This window comes from Myodes glareolus, chromosome 2 (genome assembly GCF_982192425.1).
Source record: "Myodes glareolus chromosome 2, mMyoGla1.1, whole genome shotgun sequence".
Taxonomy (NCBI): Eukaryota; Metazoa; Chordata; class Mammalia; order Rodentia; family Cricetidae; genus Myodes; species Myodes glareolus.
The window spans coordinates 108755762-108770023 of NC_142027.1; the positions used below are offsets into that span (position 1 = coordinate 108755762).

Consider the following 14262-nt stretch of genomic DNA (forward strand, 5'->3'; position numbering starts at 1 on the left):
CCTCCTTTCTCTCGCACGCTAATTTTGCAACCTTAACAACCAATAAGAGTCAGCCTAGGAACCCGTGGCGAGAGGGGGCGTGGACAAGGAGGAGGGCACGCGCCGTGCTAGCACGGTGGGGGGGTCTCGGTGAACCAATGGGAAAGGCCGGTGGCCCGTTGGCAGTGGGGCGTGGCTGTGGAGGCACCAGCAACCCGAGCCGTCCCGAATCGGGCCAATCAGAGCGAGGAGGTAGGAGGGGACTAGCTAATCAGCGTGCAGAACGAGACGAGGAAGGGGGCGGCGGAGTCTGTCGCGGTCGCGGTCGGGGCTGCAGGAGCTGGTGTCAGGGTTGCCGGGCGTGCGAAGGCGGCGGAGGCGGGAAGGCAGCGAGCGGTTGAAGGGGAGAAACCGCAGACTTGCAGAGGAGCTTGGAGGAGAGATGGTGATGGCGGCTAAGAAGGGCCCAGGCCCGGGTGGCGGGGTCGGAGGGAGCAAAGCGGAGGCTGAAGCGGCTTCGGAGGTGTGGTGCCGCCGAGTGCGGGAGCTGGGCGGCTGCAGCCAGGCCGGGAACCGCCACTGTTTCGAGTGTGCCCAGCGCGGGGTCACCTATGTGGACATCACCGTGGGCAGCTTCGTCTGCACCACCTGCTCCGGCCTCCTGTAAGTGGATCCGGGGAAAAGTGGGTTTGGGGTGAAGGGAATCGGCAAGGAGCTCGGAGCGATCCGGGAGGCATTGGACGTGGTGGTGGAAGGTCGCCTGCTGCAGAGATGTGTCGTGGGGGGAAAAGGGAAACAGCGCGGGGGCACTGAAAGGCGAGGCTGGAGTCGCGCTGCGGAGGGAAGGGTGGGGGCTGTAGAAGGACACGAGAAGATTGGAGAAACTCCCTGAGGGAGGCGAAGGCGAATTGCAGGTGGGGAGAGAGAAAGTGTGGAGAATCGAAAGGAACTGGGGTGGGGTGGGGGAGGGATTTAAAGGGCCAGAAATTGACATAGACCTTTAAAGGGAACTTTAGCTGGGGATGCATTGTTATCTCCGTTGGTAGAGTGCTTGCCTAGTATGCTCCGAGTCCCGAGTTTCCATCCACAGCACTGCATAATATCGAGTACCGTGGCACTCGCCTGTAATCCCAGCACTGAGGGGCCGGTGGATCAGCAGTTCAAGGCCAACCAGTGATACCTGAGACCCTCTCCCTCCACACACACAAAAAAGGAGGAGGATGAGGGGAAAGGGGAAAGAAGTAGGGAAGTTTAGGATAAAAGTGTCCTGTTCCTTCTGACTTGTGTGCCTCCAGCAGTGCGATGTAGCCAGGAATGGAAAACACGACGCGGTTTAGCCCAGGTTGACAGCCTAGAGTGGCAGGTGCGATGCCAGGGATCAGGTGCAGATGCTAATCTTCCAGAGCTCTGGAATGCTAGCTAGAGGGTAGACGACTTAGGAAATCTAATAAGGGCAGAAAGCCAAAGAGTTATCCTGGCGGACGGCTCAACTTTCCTGAAGAGATGAGGATCAGAGTGGGATATTCTTCTATTTTTTTCCTTTTCCTACTCCCCCCTTAAAAGTTCCATTTTTGTTTCTGTATTTTGTACTGTGGGGGCATGTAGATTCCATGACTTGTGTAGGGACCAACAATTTCCTTCCAGGATGTAGGTCTTGGGATCGGACTCAGGTCCACGGGCATGGCTGCAAACTCCCACACTTGCTGAGGCGGCTCACTATTATTATTAATTTTTTATTGAGATGGAGCCTCCCTCATACAGGCCAGTCTGACCTTTTTGGTTTGTTTGATCTTTTGAGACAAAATTTCTCTTGTGTGCTGCCCTGGCTCTCCTGGAACTGATTCTATAGACCAGACTGGCCTCAAACTCCTGGTAGAGATCCTCCTGCCTCTGCCTCTGCCTCTCCTCCCGAATAGTGGGTGTGATTCAAGGCGTGCACCACCTCTGCCCAGCCCAGGCTGACCTTTAATTCACTGTGTAACTGAGGCTAGCTGTGGAAGCCCAGATCCTCCTGCCTCCACCTCCCAAGGCCTGGGATTACAGGCGTGCACCCAGCATGGGGTCATTCTTAAGTGCACTAAGTCTCTTCTAGTAAACTATAAACTTGGGACAGTTTAATATTTATAATTAATAATAATGGTTGTATCCAGCACGGACACTATCATTCCCTGCTACTTCTGATAACAGTGCTTGCCCAGATTTCATATATAGTAAACTCCCCTTCTTTAGGGAATTATTTGACTAACATCAGGTACCAGATCTTTGGGTTTTTAGGGGGTCATTTTGCCCAGTTTTCTAGTATTATTTTAGTGCACCACTATTTTGGCTTTTCTTTTTCAATAAGGAAAGTTATTCTGCTCTTATATGCATACCAGCCTAAAAAAAAAAAAACAAGGAGTATTGTTCTCATGTGACAGATGGGAGATCAAAAGCAGAAAGGGGTTTAGTAATTTACCCAGTGCCATATGGAGGATTCTGTTTCCAGCGCTTGTTATTTGGTATGAGTTATGATCGTGGGGAGACCAGAAATGAGGATCCAGGTGTCCTAGGAGACAGTTTGGAATTATGTCTCTACTCCATTGTCACCCTCTTTTTCAAATTCCTATGACTTTTTTTTCTTTTTTGAGACAGAGTCTCCTATAGTCTGGGCTAACCTTGAATATGTAGCTGAGGATGTCTTTAAACTTCTGTTCCTTTTGCGTCCACCTCCTGGGTGCTGGGGTCATAGGTGTGCACCACCAGCCTGGTTTGCAAGGTGCTGGGGTCCAGCCCAAGCCTTTAGGAATGCTAGGAGGCTGAGCTGGAGACCCCTGTCCTCTGTCAACTGCACTTCTGTATTGTGAGGCTGAAAGTGATTGGGGCCGGGCAGTGGTGGCACACACCTTTAATCCCGGCACTCAGGAGGCAGAGGCAGGTGGATCTCTGAGTTCGAGGACAGCCTGGTCTATACAGCAAGTTCCAGGACAGCAGAGTCTAAATAGAGAAACCCTCTCACCTCTACCCCCCCCAAAAAAAATGATTTTGGTCTAAGTAAAAAGCGTTGTGGCTGGGTGCTGTGGCCCGTGTCCATGATCTCAACATTGGGGCGACTGAGGAAGGATAGTGGTGAATTTGAGGTCAGCCAGGACTGTTTGGCTAAACCCCGCCCACACACACACACAGGAAAATGCCAGCATGAGGACCCGAGTTTAGATCCACAGTACCCAGGTAAATGACAGGAGGTCGTGGTAACTTGCTTGCAATCCTATCACTTAGGAGGTGGGTGTAAGGGGTCCATGGGCAAGCTGGCTAGCAAGACTGGCTGAATCAGTGACCTTACAGTCCAGGAGAAAGGCATTGAGCAACTGAGGAAGGCACCCAGTGTCAGCCACTGGCCGCTACATGCACCGGCACTCACACACATGCGAACATGCATATACACGGAATACCCTCCCTGATCCTCCTCAAAGGGGAGTAAGTGTATTATAGCATATAGTAAAAAAGAAAGCTTAAATCTTGGAATGTTTTGAGGAGGGAGATCTGCTTTGTTTTCCTGATACTTGGGCCTGAACTCAGGATCTTCTACACGATAGGCAAGTATTCTGTGGCTCAGCCATGCCCCCAGTCCTGGAAAATCAAATTATAGCATTGAGTAGAAGTGAAGAGAAGCCTTAATGATTCCTCAGAGCTAAGTCCTAGAAAGAAACTGCCAGGAGAACTATCAATTAGTTCTAATGGTTAGTGTGATGGCATGGAAGATGACAGTCTCGTGGTGGGCTGGGGCTGGAGAGATGGCTCAGCAGTTAAAAGTACTTGTTTTTCATAAGATCCAGAGGCAGCCTCCTGTACCCATAAAGCAACTCACAACTGTCTGTAACTTCAGTTCAAGGGATCCAGCATCCTCTTCTGGCCTCCCAGAGCACTAGGCATACTGTATATACAGACGTACATACAGATGAAACAGTCATATACATATTCTTTGTTTCTTTGTTTTGTTTTTTCTCGAGACAGGGTCTCACTATGTTACTCTGACAGTCCTTGAACTCAATCCAGACCAGAGTGGCCTCTGCCTCCTGGGTGCTGGGATTAAAGGCATGGGCCACCACCTCCCAGCTGATACACATATTCTAAATATATATAAATTCAAACAAACAAACAAACAAAAAACCAGGGCGTTGGAGAGATGGCTCAGCAGTTAAGAGCACTGGCTGCTCTTCCAGAGGTCCCGGGTTCAATACCCAGCACCCACATGGCAGCTCACAACTGTCTGTAACTCCAGTTCCAGGAGATCCAACACCCTTACACAGTCATACATGCAGGCAGAACACTAATTCACATAAAATAAATCTTTAAAAAGAAACAATAGTAGCAACAAAACCAGAGCCCAATGATTAATAATAATAATAAACCAAACACAGACCTTTGGCAGGCGGGGGATGTATCTCACTTGGTAGAGAGCTTGTCTAGGTTGCACGTAGCCCCAGCTTCAATCCTTCGCACTGTGTAAACCCCCCGCCCTTGCAATCCCATAACTTGGGTTGACATAGGAGGATAAAAAAAAAAGTTCAAGGTCATCTTTAACTACTTAGTGAGTTTGGCGTCAGCCTGTGATCCAGGGAACCTTGTCTTTAAAAAAAAGAGATAAGCAAGGGAGATGGCTCAGCTGTAAAAGTACCTGTTGCCAAGCCTGATGACCTGAGTTCAGTCCCCGGGACCCGAAAGGTGGGAAGAGGAGAGCTGAGTCCCCTCGGTCCCAAGTTGTCCTCTGACCTCTACACACAGGCCATGGCACAGGTATACACACACACACAGAATAAATAGGTGTAATTAAGTTGGGCTGGGTGAGGTCTCCCTATGTAGCCTGGGCTGTCCTAGAACTGGCCATGTAGTCCAGGCTGTCCTCAAGCTTAGGGATCTGGCTACCTCTGCCTCCCAAGTGCTGGGACAGAAGGCATGCACTACAATGCTTAAAAAGGTAAAACCCTGCATAAGCAGTAAGTGCTGACTTTGTTACCATTATTTTATAAATTTTGGTCTCCTGATAATCTTCGTCTTCTATAATGAATATCCCTCAACCAGGACAGAAGGGAGGCCAAGGGATCTAGGCCACAATATAAACCTGATTTCCTTTGCTGACAGAGTTAACTGCTTCTGTATCAGTGCAGAATTTGTAGAAACTTACACCTCTCCCTCGAGGTCGCTGTCCCAGCTCTTGGTCTCGCTACTGAAGAGTCTGACACTTGGGCTGGTGAGAGGAGTCTGTGGGTAAAGGTGCTTGCTGCCACCTCTGATGACGAGAGTTCGATTCCCTGGGCTCCCATGGCAGAAAGAGAATTGACTCCTCCACATTGTCCTGTGTCCCCCATTGGAGGACCAGGGCACATGCGTACTGTGCACACACACACACACACACACACACACACCAGTGTTACACACACACATACACATTAAGGACTGGACTGATGACTTGGTTAAGAGCACTTGATGTGCCGGGCAGTGGTGGTGCACGCCTTTTTTCCAGTACTCAAGAAGCAGAGACAGGTGGATCCCTGTGAGTTCGAGACCAGTCTGGTCTACAAGAGCTAGTTCCAGGACAGACTCCAAAGCTACAGAGAAACCCTGTCTCGGGGGGGGGGGGGGGACGACTTGGTATTTTGCAGAGGACCAGAGTTCAGTTCTCAGCACCTACACTGTGGCTCTCAGTGACCTATAACTTTAGTTCCAGGAGAGCCATTGTCCTAATCTGACTGAGGATACCACGCATGAATGTGGAATATATACACACACTCAAGAAACAAAGCACACATAAAAAATAAATTTAAAAAAATCTTTAAAAAGTTTTTTTTTAATGTACTTAAAGAAGTTGACTCTTCCAGGCAGTGGTGGCACATGCCTTTAATCTCAGCACTCAGGATGCGGAGGCAGGTGGATATCTGAGTTCAAGGCCGGCCTGGTCTACAGAGTGAGTTTTGGGACAGTCTCCAAAGCTACAGAAAAACACTGTCTCAAAACACCCCCCCCCAAAAAAAACTTGCTGCCTCTTGTAAGCAGTGGAAGTAAGTTGCTGTGGTGTACTTTGTGCCTCAGGCTGCGTGGGCTGCGGAGAATCTTCTGTGCCCACAGCACTCGGTTCTCAATGGACTATCTAGGTGGCTCATGCATAAAGATGCCTGCTGCCAAGGTTGACAGCCTGAGTTCGATACCCAGGACCCACGTGGTGGAAGGAAAGAACTGGTCCCAAAAGGTCAGCCCTTCTTATACAATCCAGGCCCACCTGCCCAGGGAGGCACCACCCACAGTGCACTGGGCCCTCCCACATCAATCATTAATCAAGAAAATGCCCCATTTCCTCTTGCCAGAAGACTTTAGCTTCTGTCAGGTTGACCAGCCAACCAGGACACGTCCCCTCAGAGCACGAGGAACTGAATTCAAATGCCCAGTGCCTGTCGGTCGTGGTACACACCTTTAACCCCAGCACTCAGGAGGCAAAGGCAGCTGGATCTCTACAAATGTGAGGCCAGCCTGGTCTACATAGGGAGCACCAGGCCAGGCAGGACTAGAGATGGCTCCAGGGCTGTAGGGAGCAGAGACGGGAAGATGCAAGGGTTTGATGGCTCCAGGTTAGGTGAGCGACCCCGTCTCAGAACAAGGTGGAGCAACACACCTAACACCCTCATCTGGCTTCCAGAATGCCGCTCATGGGTATGTGCCCACACATCCTCCACATAGCACAAAATAAAAACGTTGTCTGTCTCCATGTGTGTCTCTGTATTACGTGCATTGGATCCACTGGAACTGGTGCTACAGGTGATTGTGAGCCTCCATGTGGGGGCTGGAATCAAACCTGGGTCCTCTGGAAGAGCAGCCAGTGCTCGTAACTGCTGAACCATCTCTCCAGCCCCCTGTTTTTCTCTTTTCTTTCTTTCTTTCTTCCTTTTTTTTTTTTTGAGTCAGGGTTTCATGTAGCCCAGGCTAGCCTCAGACTAGCTACAGAGCCAAAGGTGGCCTTGAAGTTCTGGTCCTCCTGCCTCCACCTCTCAAGTGTTGGGGTTACGGATATGCATGCCCTTCTCTAACCGGTTCAGGAGACTTGAACCTAAGGCTTCAGTCATGCTAGCCAGCAACTCTACCAACTGAGCCGCATACCCAACTCCCTAAAGAGCAGGTCGGAGAGCAAATGCTACCCTCACGACCCCAGTTAGAGACGAGAAGTCGCAGGATAGGGCTTTATCTTAAAGGCCATCTTTCCATTTGACTCTCTTACAAACATGGCTGCCTTTTAGAGACCGAGCCTTCTCGGTTCAGTGTTGCGGAACTGCCAGGGTTCCCAGTTGGCAGATTGGCTGACGCAGTGGAACTCTCTGTTCTAGCCAAAGCTTAATTCCCTAAGGTTTGAGGAAAGGGAAAAAAAATCACATTTATTTATGTTTGTGCATGTTTATCGCGAGTGTGTGTGTGTGTGTGTGTGCATGTGTGCATGCCAATGCTATGGTGTGCATGTGGAGGCCAGAGGACAGCTGTGGGGAGTCACTTCTCTCCTCCCACCCTGTGTGCCCTGGGTTCATGCTTAGTGACAGGTCCCTTTCTTTACCCACTGAGCCTTCTCACTGGCCAGAATTCCACATTTCAGCCTTAGCAGACAGGTATCCTACCCTCCTCCACCGCCCTGCACAAGCTTATATGTTCACACTTGCTTTCTTTGTTTTTTGTTTGCTTGTTTTTCAAGACAGGATTTCTCTGTGTACTGACTGTCCGGGAACTCGCTCTGTAGACCAGGCTGTCCTTGGACTCAGATCTCCCTGCCTCTGCCTCCCGAGTGCTGGAATTAAAGGTGTGCGTCACCACCACCCGGCACACTTTGCTCAGCTGCAGCGGTAGCCTGTCACATTGGTGTTGCTGGGAGAGCTGCTAGTCTGTGTGGTTTCTAAATTTACATGCACTTGCATAGGGGCTGCCGCAAATGTGGTTGCCAAATCTGAGCTAGTTTTGATCATTTTGTTTTCTTCCGATACCTAACTTCTGCCTTTGGCAGGGGTTTGAACTTTGGACCTCATGCATATGAGGCATGCGCTCTACCAGTGCGCTACAGCCCCAGCCCCCTAGTGCCTAATTTCTTTAACCAGAATGTAGATGTTTTGGATGTCCCCCAATATACATATATTTCTAAGATCTTTCTTTGTAACTGCATGTATTTATTTATTTGTGTGGAAGTCAGGGGGCAGCTGTAGGCATTGGTTCTCTGCTTTTACTCTGTGGGTCCTGAGGATCCAATTCAGTCATCAGGTTTGGCAGCAAGTACCTTTCCCTGCCAGGACATCTCACAAGCCCTTGTATTGCTCTCTTGTTTTGTTTGTTTGTTTTTCTGAGGCAGGGTTTCCCTGTAGCTTTTGGAGCCTGTCCTGGAACTAGCACTTGTAGACCAGGCTGGCCTCAAACACACAAAGATCTACCTGCCTCTGCCTCCTGAGTGTTGGGATTAAAGGCATGCACTACCACTGCCTGGCTCCCTTGTATTGCTTTTTTTGTATTGTAGGCTCATGTAGCCCAGGCTAGCCTCAAACCTTCTATATAACCAAAGCTGGCTTGCTACCTCACAAGTGCTGGGGTTATAGTCAAGTGTCGCTGGCTTGGTTCCAACTCCCTGTGTCTTGTGTACTTTTGATTCTGATTCTGCTACAGGGGGCTGGACCTGCCTCTTGGTACTTAAAATGAGATCAGCACCGTTACTAGAAAGCATCTGTTAAGCGAGTGTGAGGGCATGCACACATCACACGGAACCCAGCACTCATGAGACTTAGGTGTGAGGGCATGCACACGTCACACGGAACCCAGCACTCATGAGACTTAGGTGTGAGGGCATGCACACGTCACACGGAACCCAGCACTCATGAGACTTAGGTGTGAGGGCATGCACACGTCACACGGAACCCAGCACTCATGAGACTTAGATGTGAGGGCATGCACACATCACACGGAACCCAGCACTCATGAGACTTAGGTGTGAGGGCATGCACACATCACACGGAACCCAGCACTCATGAGGCTTAGGCAGTGGGGCAGAGTTTAAGGTCAGCCTGGGGAACCCACTGAGACCCGTCTCAAAGAAAAAGCATCTACCGAGCAAAACCTTAATGTTTTATGTTTGTGTACATGGTCGTGCGCACATATATGGGGCTGGGGTGAACTTGTGGGTCAGGTGTCACCCACCTTGGCTTTTATTTTTGTTATTTTTTAAGACAGAGTCTCTCACTGGCCCGGATCCCACTGGTGAAGCTAGGCTGCCTGACCAGCAAGTAACAGGGAGCTGTCTGTTGCCACCTCCCTGGTGCCAAGATTACAGTCACATACCACCACATCCGGCTTTCTTTATGTGGATTCTGGGGTTTGAACTAGGGTCCTTGTGCTTGTTCTGCAAACACGTATAGACTGAGCCATTTCCCTGATGCTTGATCTTTCTCAGGCTCTTTTAAAAGCCACTGTGGGATAAACCACTGTTTGGAAAGAAAACGGAAGCCGGTCAAGGTGGCCCATGCCTGCAGTCTCAGCACTTGGGAGCTGGAGGCTGCAGGGACAGGAGTTCAGAAGCATCTTTAGCTGTGTAGCAAGTTGAGATCAGCCTGGCCTACGTGAGACTCCTGCCTCAAAATATCCTCTCCCCCTGAGAGGGAGGGAGGGAGGGAGGAAGGGAAGGAAGGAAGGAAGGAAAGCAGAATAAAAGTAGGATTGACACTATTTTTTTTTCTTTGCCAAAGCAAGCCCTGCTGTGCCCTTGGCTGTCATGTCCTCATTTAATCCTTAAGTGACTAATAGACACTTTCCTAAGAAATTATTTCTTTTTTTTTATTTATATTGGTGTCTTGCCTACATATAAGGGCATGTGAGGTTGACAGATCTTGGAATTATAATCAGTTGTTAGCTGTCATGTGGTTGCTGGGAATTGAACCTGGGTCCTCTGGAAGAGCAACCAGTGCTCTTAACCACCGAGCCATCTCTCCAGCCTCCTAAAAGACACTTTTTACTCCTGTCCACTTTTACTCCCTTAGTGAGAACCAGAGGACCTGGGAGCACTCCAGGCGGTGCCTCAGTACCCGGCCTCTGTGGAAGGCAGGTGTAGCTGGCTGTCCCATCATTCAGTACTTTTCCGTCTGTTTGAATTGGAAAGTACACATGTACCTTGCCCTGTTTATTTCCTTTTGCTCCCTCGCCTCCCTCGGTTCTTTACCGGGCAGAGGTAAATGACAGTTTCATTTACTTATTGATTCAGGCTTTGTGTGTGTGGGTGCATGGGGGTGTGGCTCCAGGCTAAGGGAGGTGAGTGTGTGGCTCCATGCTGTAGGGGTGTATGGGGGTGTGACTCTAGGCTAAGGGGGTGTGTGGGTGCATGGGGGTATGGCTCCAGGCTAAGGGAGTGTGTGGGGGTGTGGCTCCAGGCTAAGGGAGGTGGGGTGTGGCTCCATACTGCAGGGGTGTGTGGGGGTGTGGCTCCAGGCTAAGGGTGGGGGGGGTGTGGCTCCACGCTAAGGGGATACATGGGGGTGTGACTCCCTGCTGTAGGGGTGCATGGGGGTGTGACTCCATGCTATGGGGGTGTGGCTACATGCTATAGGGGTGTGACTCCATGTTGTAGGGGTGCATAGGGTGTGGCTCCATGCTATGGGAATGTGGCTCCATGCTGTAGGAGTACATAGAACCCTGTCTCAAAAAGCAAAAGAAGAACCAGTAAAATCGCTCCTGAGGTACAAGAGCCTGCCACCAACTCTGGTGACCTGAGTTCAGTCCCTAGACTCCACATAGAAGGGGATCACTGACTCCCTGAAGTCGTCCTCTGGCCTCCACAGGTGCTCTGTGGTACACGTGCCCCCGCACACATAGACACACACATAAATAAGGGAGCCCGTGAGACGGGCCGGTGCATAAAGGTGCTCGCTGTCTAAAATGAATAAATAAATAAATAAACAAACAAACGTGATTTTTAAAAAAGCAGAACAAGAGGGAAAAAAGCAGCTGGGGAATGGTGGCACACACCTGCAATCCTGGCCCTTGGGAGGAGGAAAAAGGAAATAGAGGTGACAGATAGAAACAGGAGGGAAATGCATCAAGGCTTGAGAGTGGAGAGGAAGCCAACGGGGCTGCGGGCGCGTTCCTGGCTCTGCACAATACAGTGTTGTTTATAGAAGCTGGACAGGGAGTAGTGAAGTGGGTTGACGCAGAATTTAGATGGAGGAGATTTTTTACATTAGTGAAACTGACCGTGAAGCAGGGTGACAGAGCCCTTCCTCAGGACTGTTGAATCCCTTAGCGGAGCCTGCTTGGCATGTGTCAAAGAAGATGGCTCAGTGGGCAAAGGCCCCAGCTCGGGAGCCTGATGGCCTGAGTTCAGTCCCCAGGACCTGCGTGGTGAACGGGGAGAACTGGCTCCTGCCTGTTGTCCTCTGACGTCCCCATTCGTGCTGTGGTGTGCGCACATTTACACAAATCACTGAAAAAAGCTTATTTATTTTGTTTTTGTTTTTTCGATTAGAAAAGAGATAAATAGGTTTAGCCACTCCTTGATCACACGTAGCAGACTGGCGCCTCTAGCAGCAAAGAAACCCAGACCCAGGGTGTTGAATCTGAACACAAACATTCAGAGGAAAGGAATTCCCAAGTTTGAATCTGGCACCGATGAGAGGCGACACTAGAAGCTGGGTGGGACTGGGTTTTTCCACTGTTGACCTGGCAGAACCTTCTGATCTCAGCCTCAGCAGGTTTGGGGCCCTCGTGGATTGAGATTGAAGCAGAAATATAGGCCAGCATGGGGGTGATGAGGTGTGGAAAGGTGGGGAGACTTGGGTCTTTAATAAAATCAAAGGGGAGGAGAGGGAGGCGGGGAGAGGCCCGCGAAGACTCCGGTGTCTGGGCATGCAAGAAGTTGCCTTGGCAGAGGACTTTCGAGTATTCCGAATGCTATTAGGAGCCTGGTTCTAAAAAGAAAGTAGAGGCTGGGGACGTGGCTCTGTTGGTGGGATACTTGCCCAGTGGAAGGTACTGGTTGGTCGCCAGTAGCTCATCCGTCGGGCATGGTGGTGCACAGGTCTAATCCCATCATTGGGAGGTGGAAGCAGGAAAATCAAGAGTCCAGTGTCATCCTTGGCTATAGAGGAAGTTCAAGGTCTAGCCTGGGCTGCGTGTTCCAGAAAGAAGTAGGGAGGGAGAAGAAAGTAGGTAGTGATGCTGACTTAAGGCAGAAGCCATCATGGTCTCCTTACTCTCTGTTGCTCTCCCCTGGGGCTGCAGAGATGCCACGTGGGTAGAGCTCTTGAGTTCAGACCCCCCAGCACCCGTGTTTAAAGCTAGGCATGGACATGTAATAGTAGGGACGTGGGAGGTGGAGGCAGGGGGATGGCTACTTTCTCTGACCTACCACGTGCACACGTGCGCACACACCACAGGCACATTAATTAATTAATTGAAAATTATTGCCCTATTCAGGCTGGGCAAGTAAATTTAATCTCTGAGTTTGTCTGGCATGAGTTTGCCATCACAGAAGGTAGTACCCCCTTCTAATTTGGGGGTGTGGGTGGGGGGAGAACCTGAATTTTGTTGGAGACACTGGGTGTGAGCCAGAGGGTTGGGTCTGTTTCATTCCAGGCCAGTGAGTCACATCTGGCCCATCACATGACCCTGGCACTCACATGACCCTGGACGGGACCCAACTAAATGCGAAACACCTAGGCCTCTCTCTCAGCTGCTGGCAGGAGAGGGCCCTGTTTCTACATCTGTGTTCTCAGCCAGCAGTGACCTCCGCATGATTCAGAGAGGCAGAGTCTGACTCAGGCCCTGCGAGAAGGCCTCTTCCTGAGCTGCAGCCTCCTTGTGGGGAGTTCTCCCTGCCCCCCAGACTGCCTGTGGTTATTCATAATCTAGTCCCCAGGCATCAAGGTCAGAGCTGTGCTCTCGCGAACAGCTCACTGTACACTGTCCGACAGAAACATCCTGTTCCCTTCAGATGCATCAGGCCCTTCCCGCCTTCCTTCACCCTGTCCTGCCTCCCCTCCCTCCGGAGACAGCCCTCCTGTCCAAGCTCCTGCAGAAGGTCTGCTGTTCTTTGTCAGCCTCTTTTGATAGATGCCTGCCTCAGGTCGGCCTTCACCTCCTCCCCTTCTCCCTCACCCCAACAAGGAAGCGCCTCTGTGTTTACAACTGCTAACAGTTCCTGGTTGTCCTTTCAGGAAATGTCAGTGACCTTCTTATGATAGGCTTCAAATCTGTTTTTCTAATGTAAACATAATAAATTTCACCATTCCCATGACCTGGCCGGTTCTCTTCCTTCCCCACTGCTAACATCCTGAATCGCATTCTCTCTAATCCATCAGTGTCTGGATGGCATCTATGGCAATGGAAAGTACACTGTACAGACTGCTCGAGTCCCCACCCTCGGTGGGGTTTTCTGTTGGTTTGGTTTTTGGTACTGAGAAGTGGAACCCAGGGCTTTATGCACTAGGCCACTGGGCTGCGTCACTCTACCCGTGTGTGTGCGTGTGTGTATGCATGTGTGTTCTGTGTATGTGCTTGCGTGTGTGCGTGCATGTGTGTGTGTGTCTGTGCGCGTGTGTGCATGTGTACACGTGAACACATGCCCAGTTTATTTGTGTATGTGTAAGTACATCTGCACGTGTGCATATTTCGATGGAGGCCCCTGATCAACCTCCATTATTGTCCTCCTGTCCTCCAGTGCTGTCCACCTTGTTTTTTAAAATAAGCCTCAGTGGGACCTAAGGCTTGCCGTTGGCCCAGGCTGGCTGTCTAACAAGCCGTGGGAATCCTCCTGTCCCTGCCTCCCAGCCCCGGAATTGCAAGCATGTATTACGATACAAGCATGCATTACGATAATATCACATGTATTTGTAATACAGTACAAAGCATGTATTACAAATGGTTCTGGGAATAAACTCAGAATCTCAGGCTCACGCAGCGAGCACTATATGGGCTGAGCTGTCTCCCCAATGCCTTCTCCCAGTCTTTTACTTCAACGTGGGGTCTCACCAAGTTACCTAGGCTGGCCTTGAACTAATTGTGTAGCCAAGGCTGTCCTAGAATTTACAATTCTCCTGCTTTGGCCTCCCAGGTAGCTGAGGTTATAGGCCCGTGCCATACCAGTGAATTCCTTGGGTCATTGAATACACTTGGTGGTCACAGACTATGTCCTTTAATTTTTGTATCTCCCCCCCCCCCAGCCTCCATTATAATGCCTTGTACTTTGGCCAAGTGAAGACTTGGTGGCCTGGTGTGGTGATGCAGGCCTGAGTGGTTGGATCAAAGGTT

The 14262-nt window shown here is 50.4% G+C and overlaps 1 protein-coding gene across 3 annotated transcripts in view; it reads left to right on the forward strand.

The window, feature by feature from the left end:
• Positions 1-274: 274 nt before the first annotated feature.
• Positions 275-14262, forward strand: part of Agfg2 (ArfGAP with FG repeats 2) — a 35518-nt gene continuing 21530 nt past the window's right edge. For 2 of the 3 annotated variants that reach the window (XM_048433979.3, XM_048433981.3), the window contains exon 1: positions 276-642. In XM_048433979.3, coding sequence (XP_048289936.3) covers positions 422-642 — 221 coding nt within the window. In that variant the 5' untranslated portion in view covers positions 276-421. Of the gene's footprint in view, positions 643-14262 lie in introns of all 3 variants that reach the window. The other variant, XM_048433980.3, reaches the window with a different exon arrangement.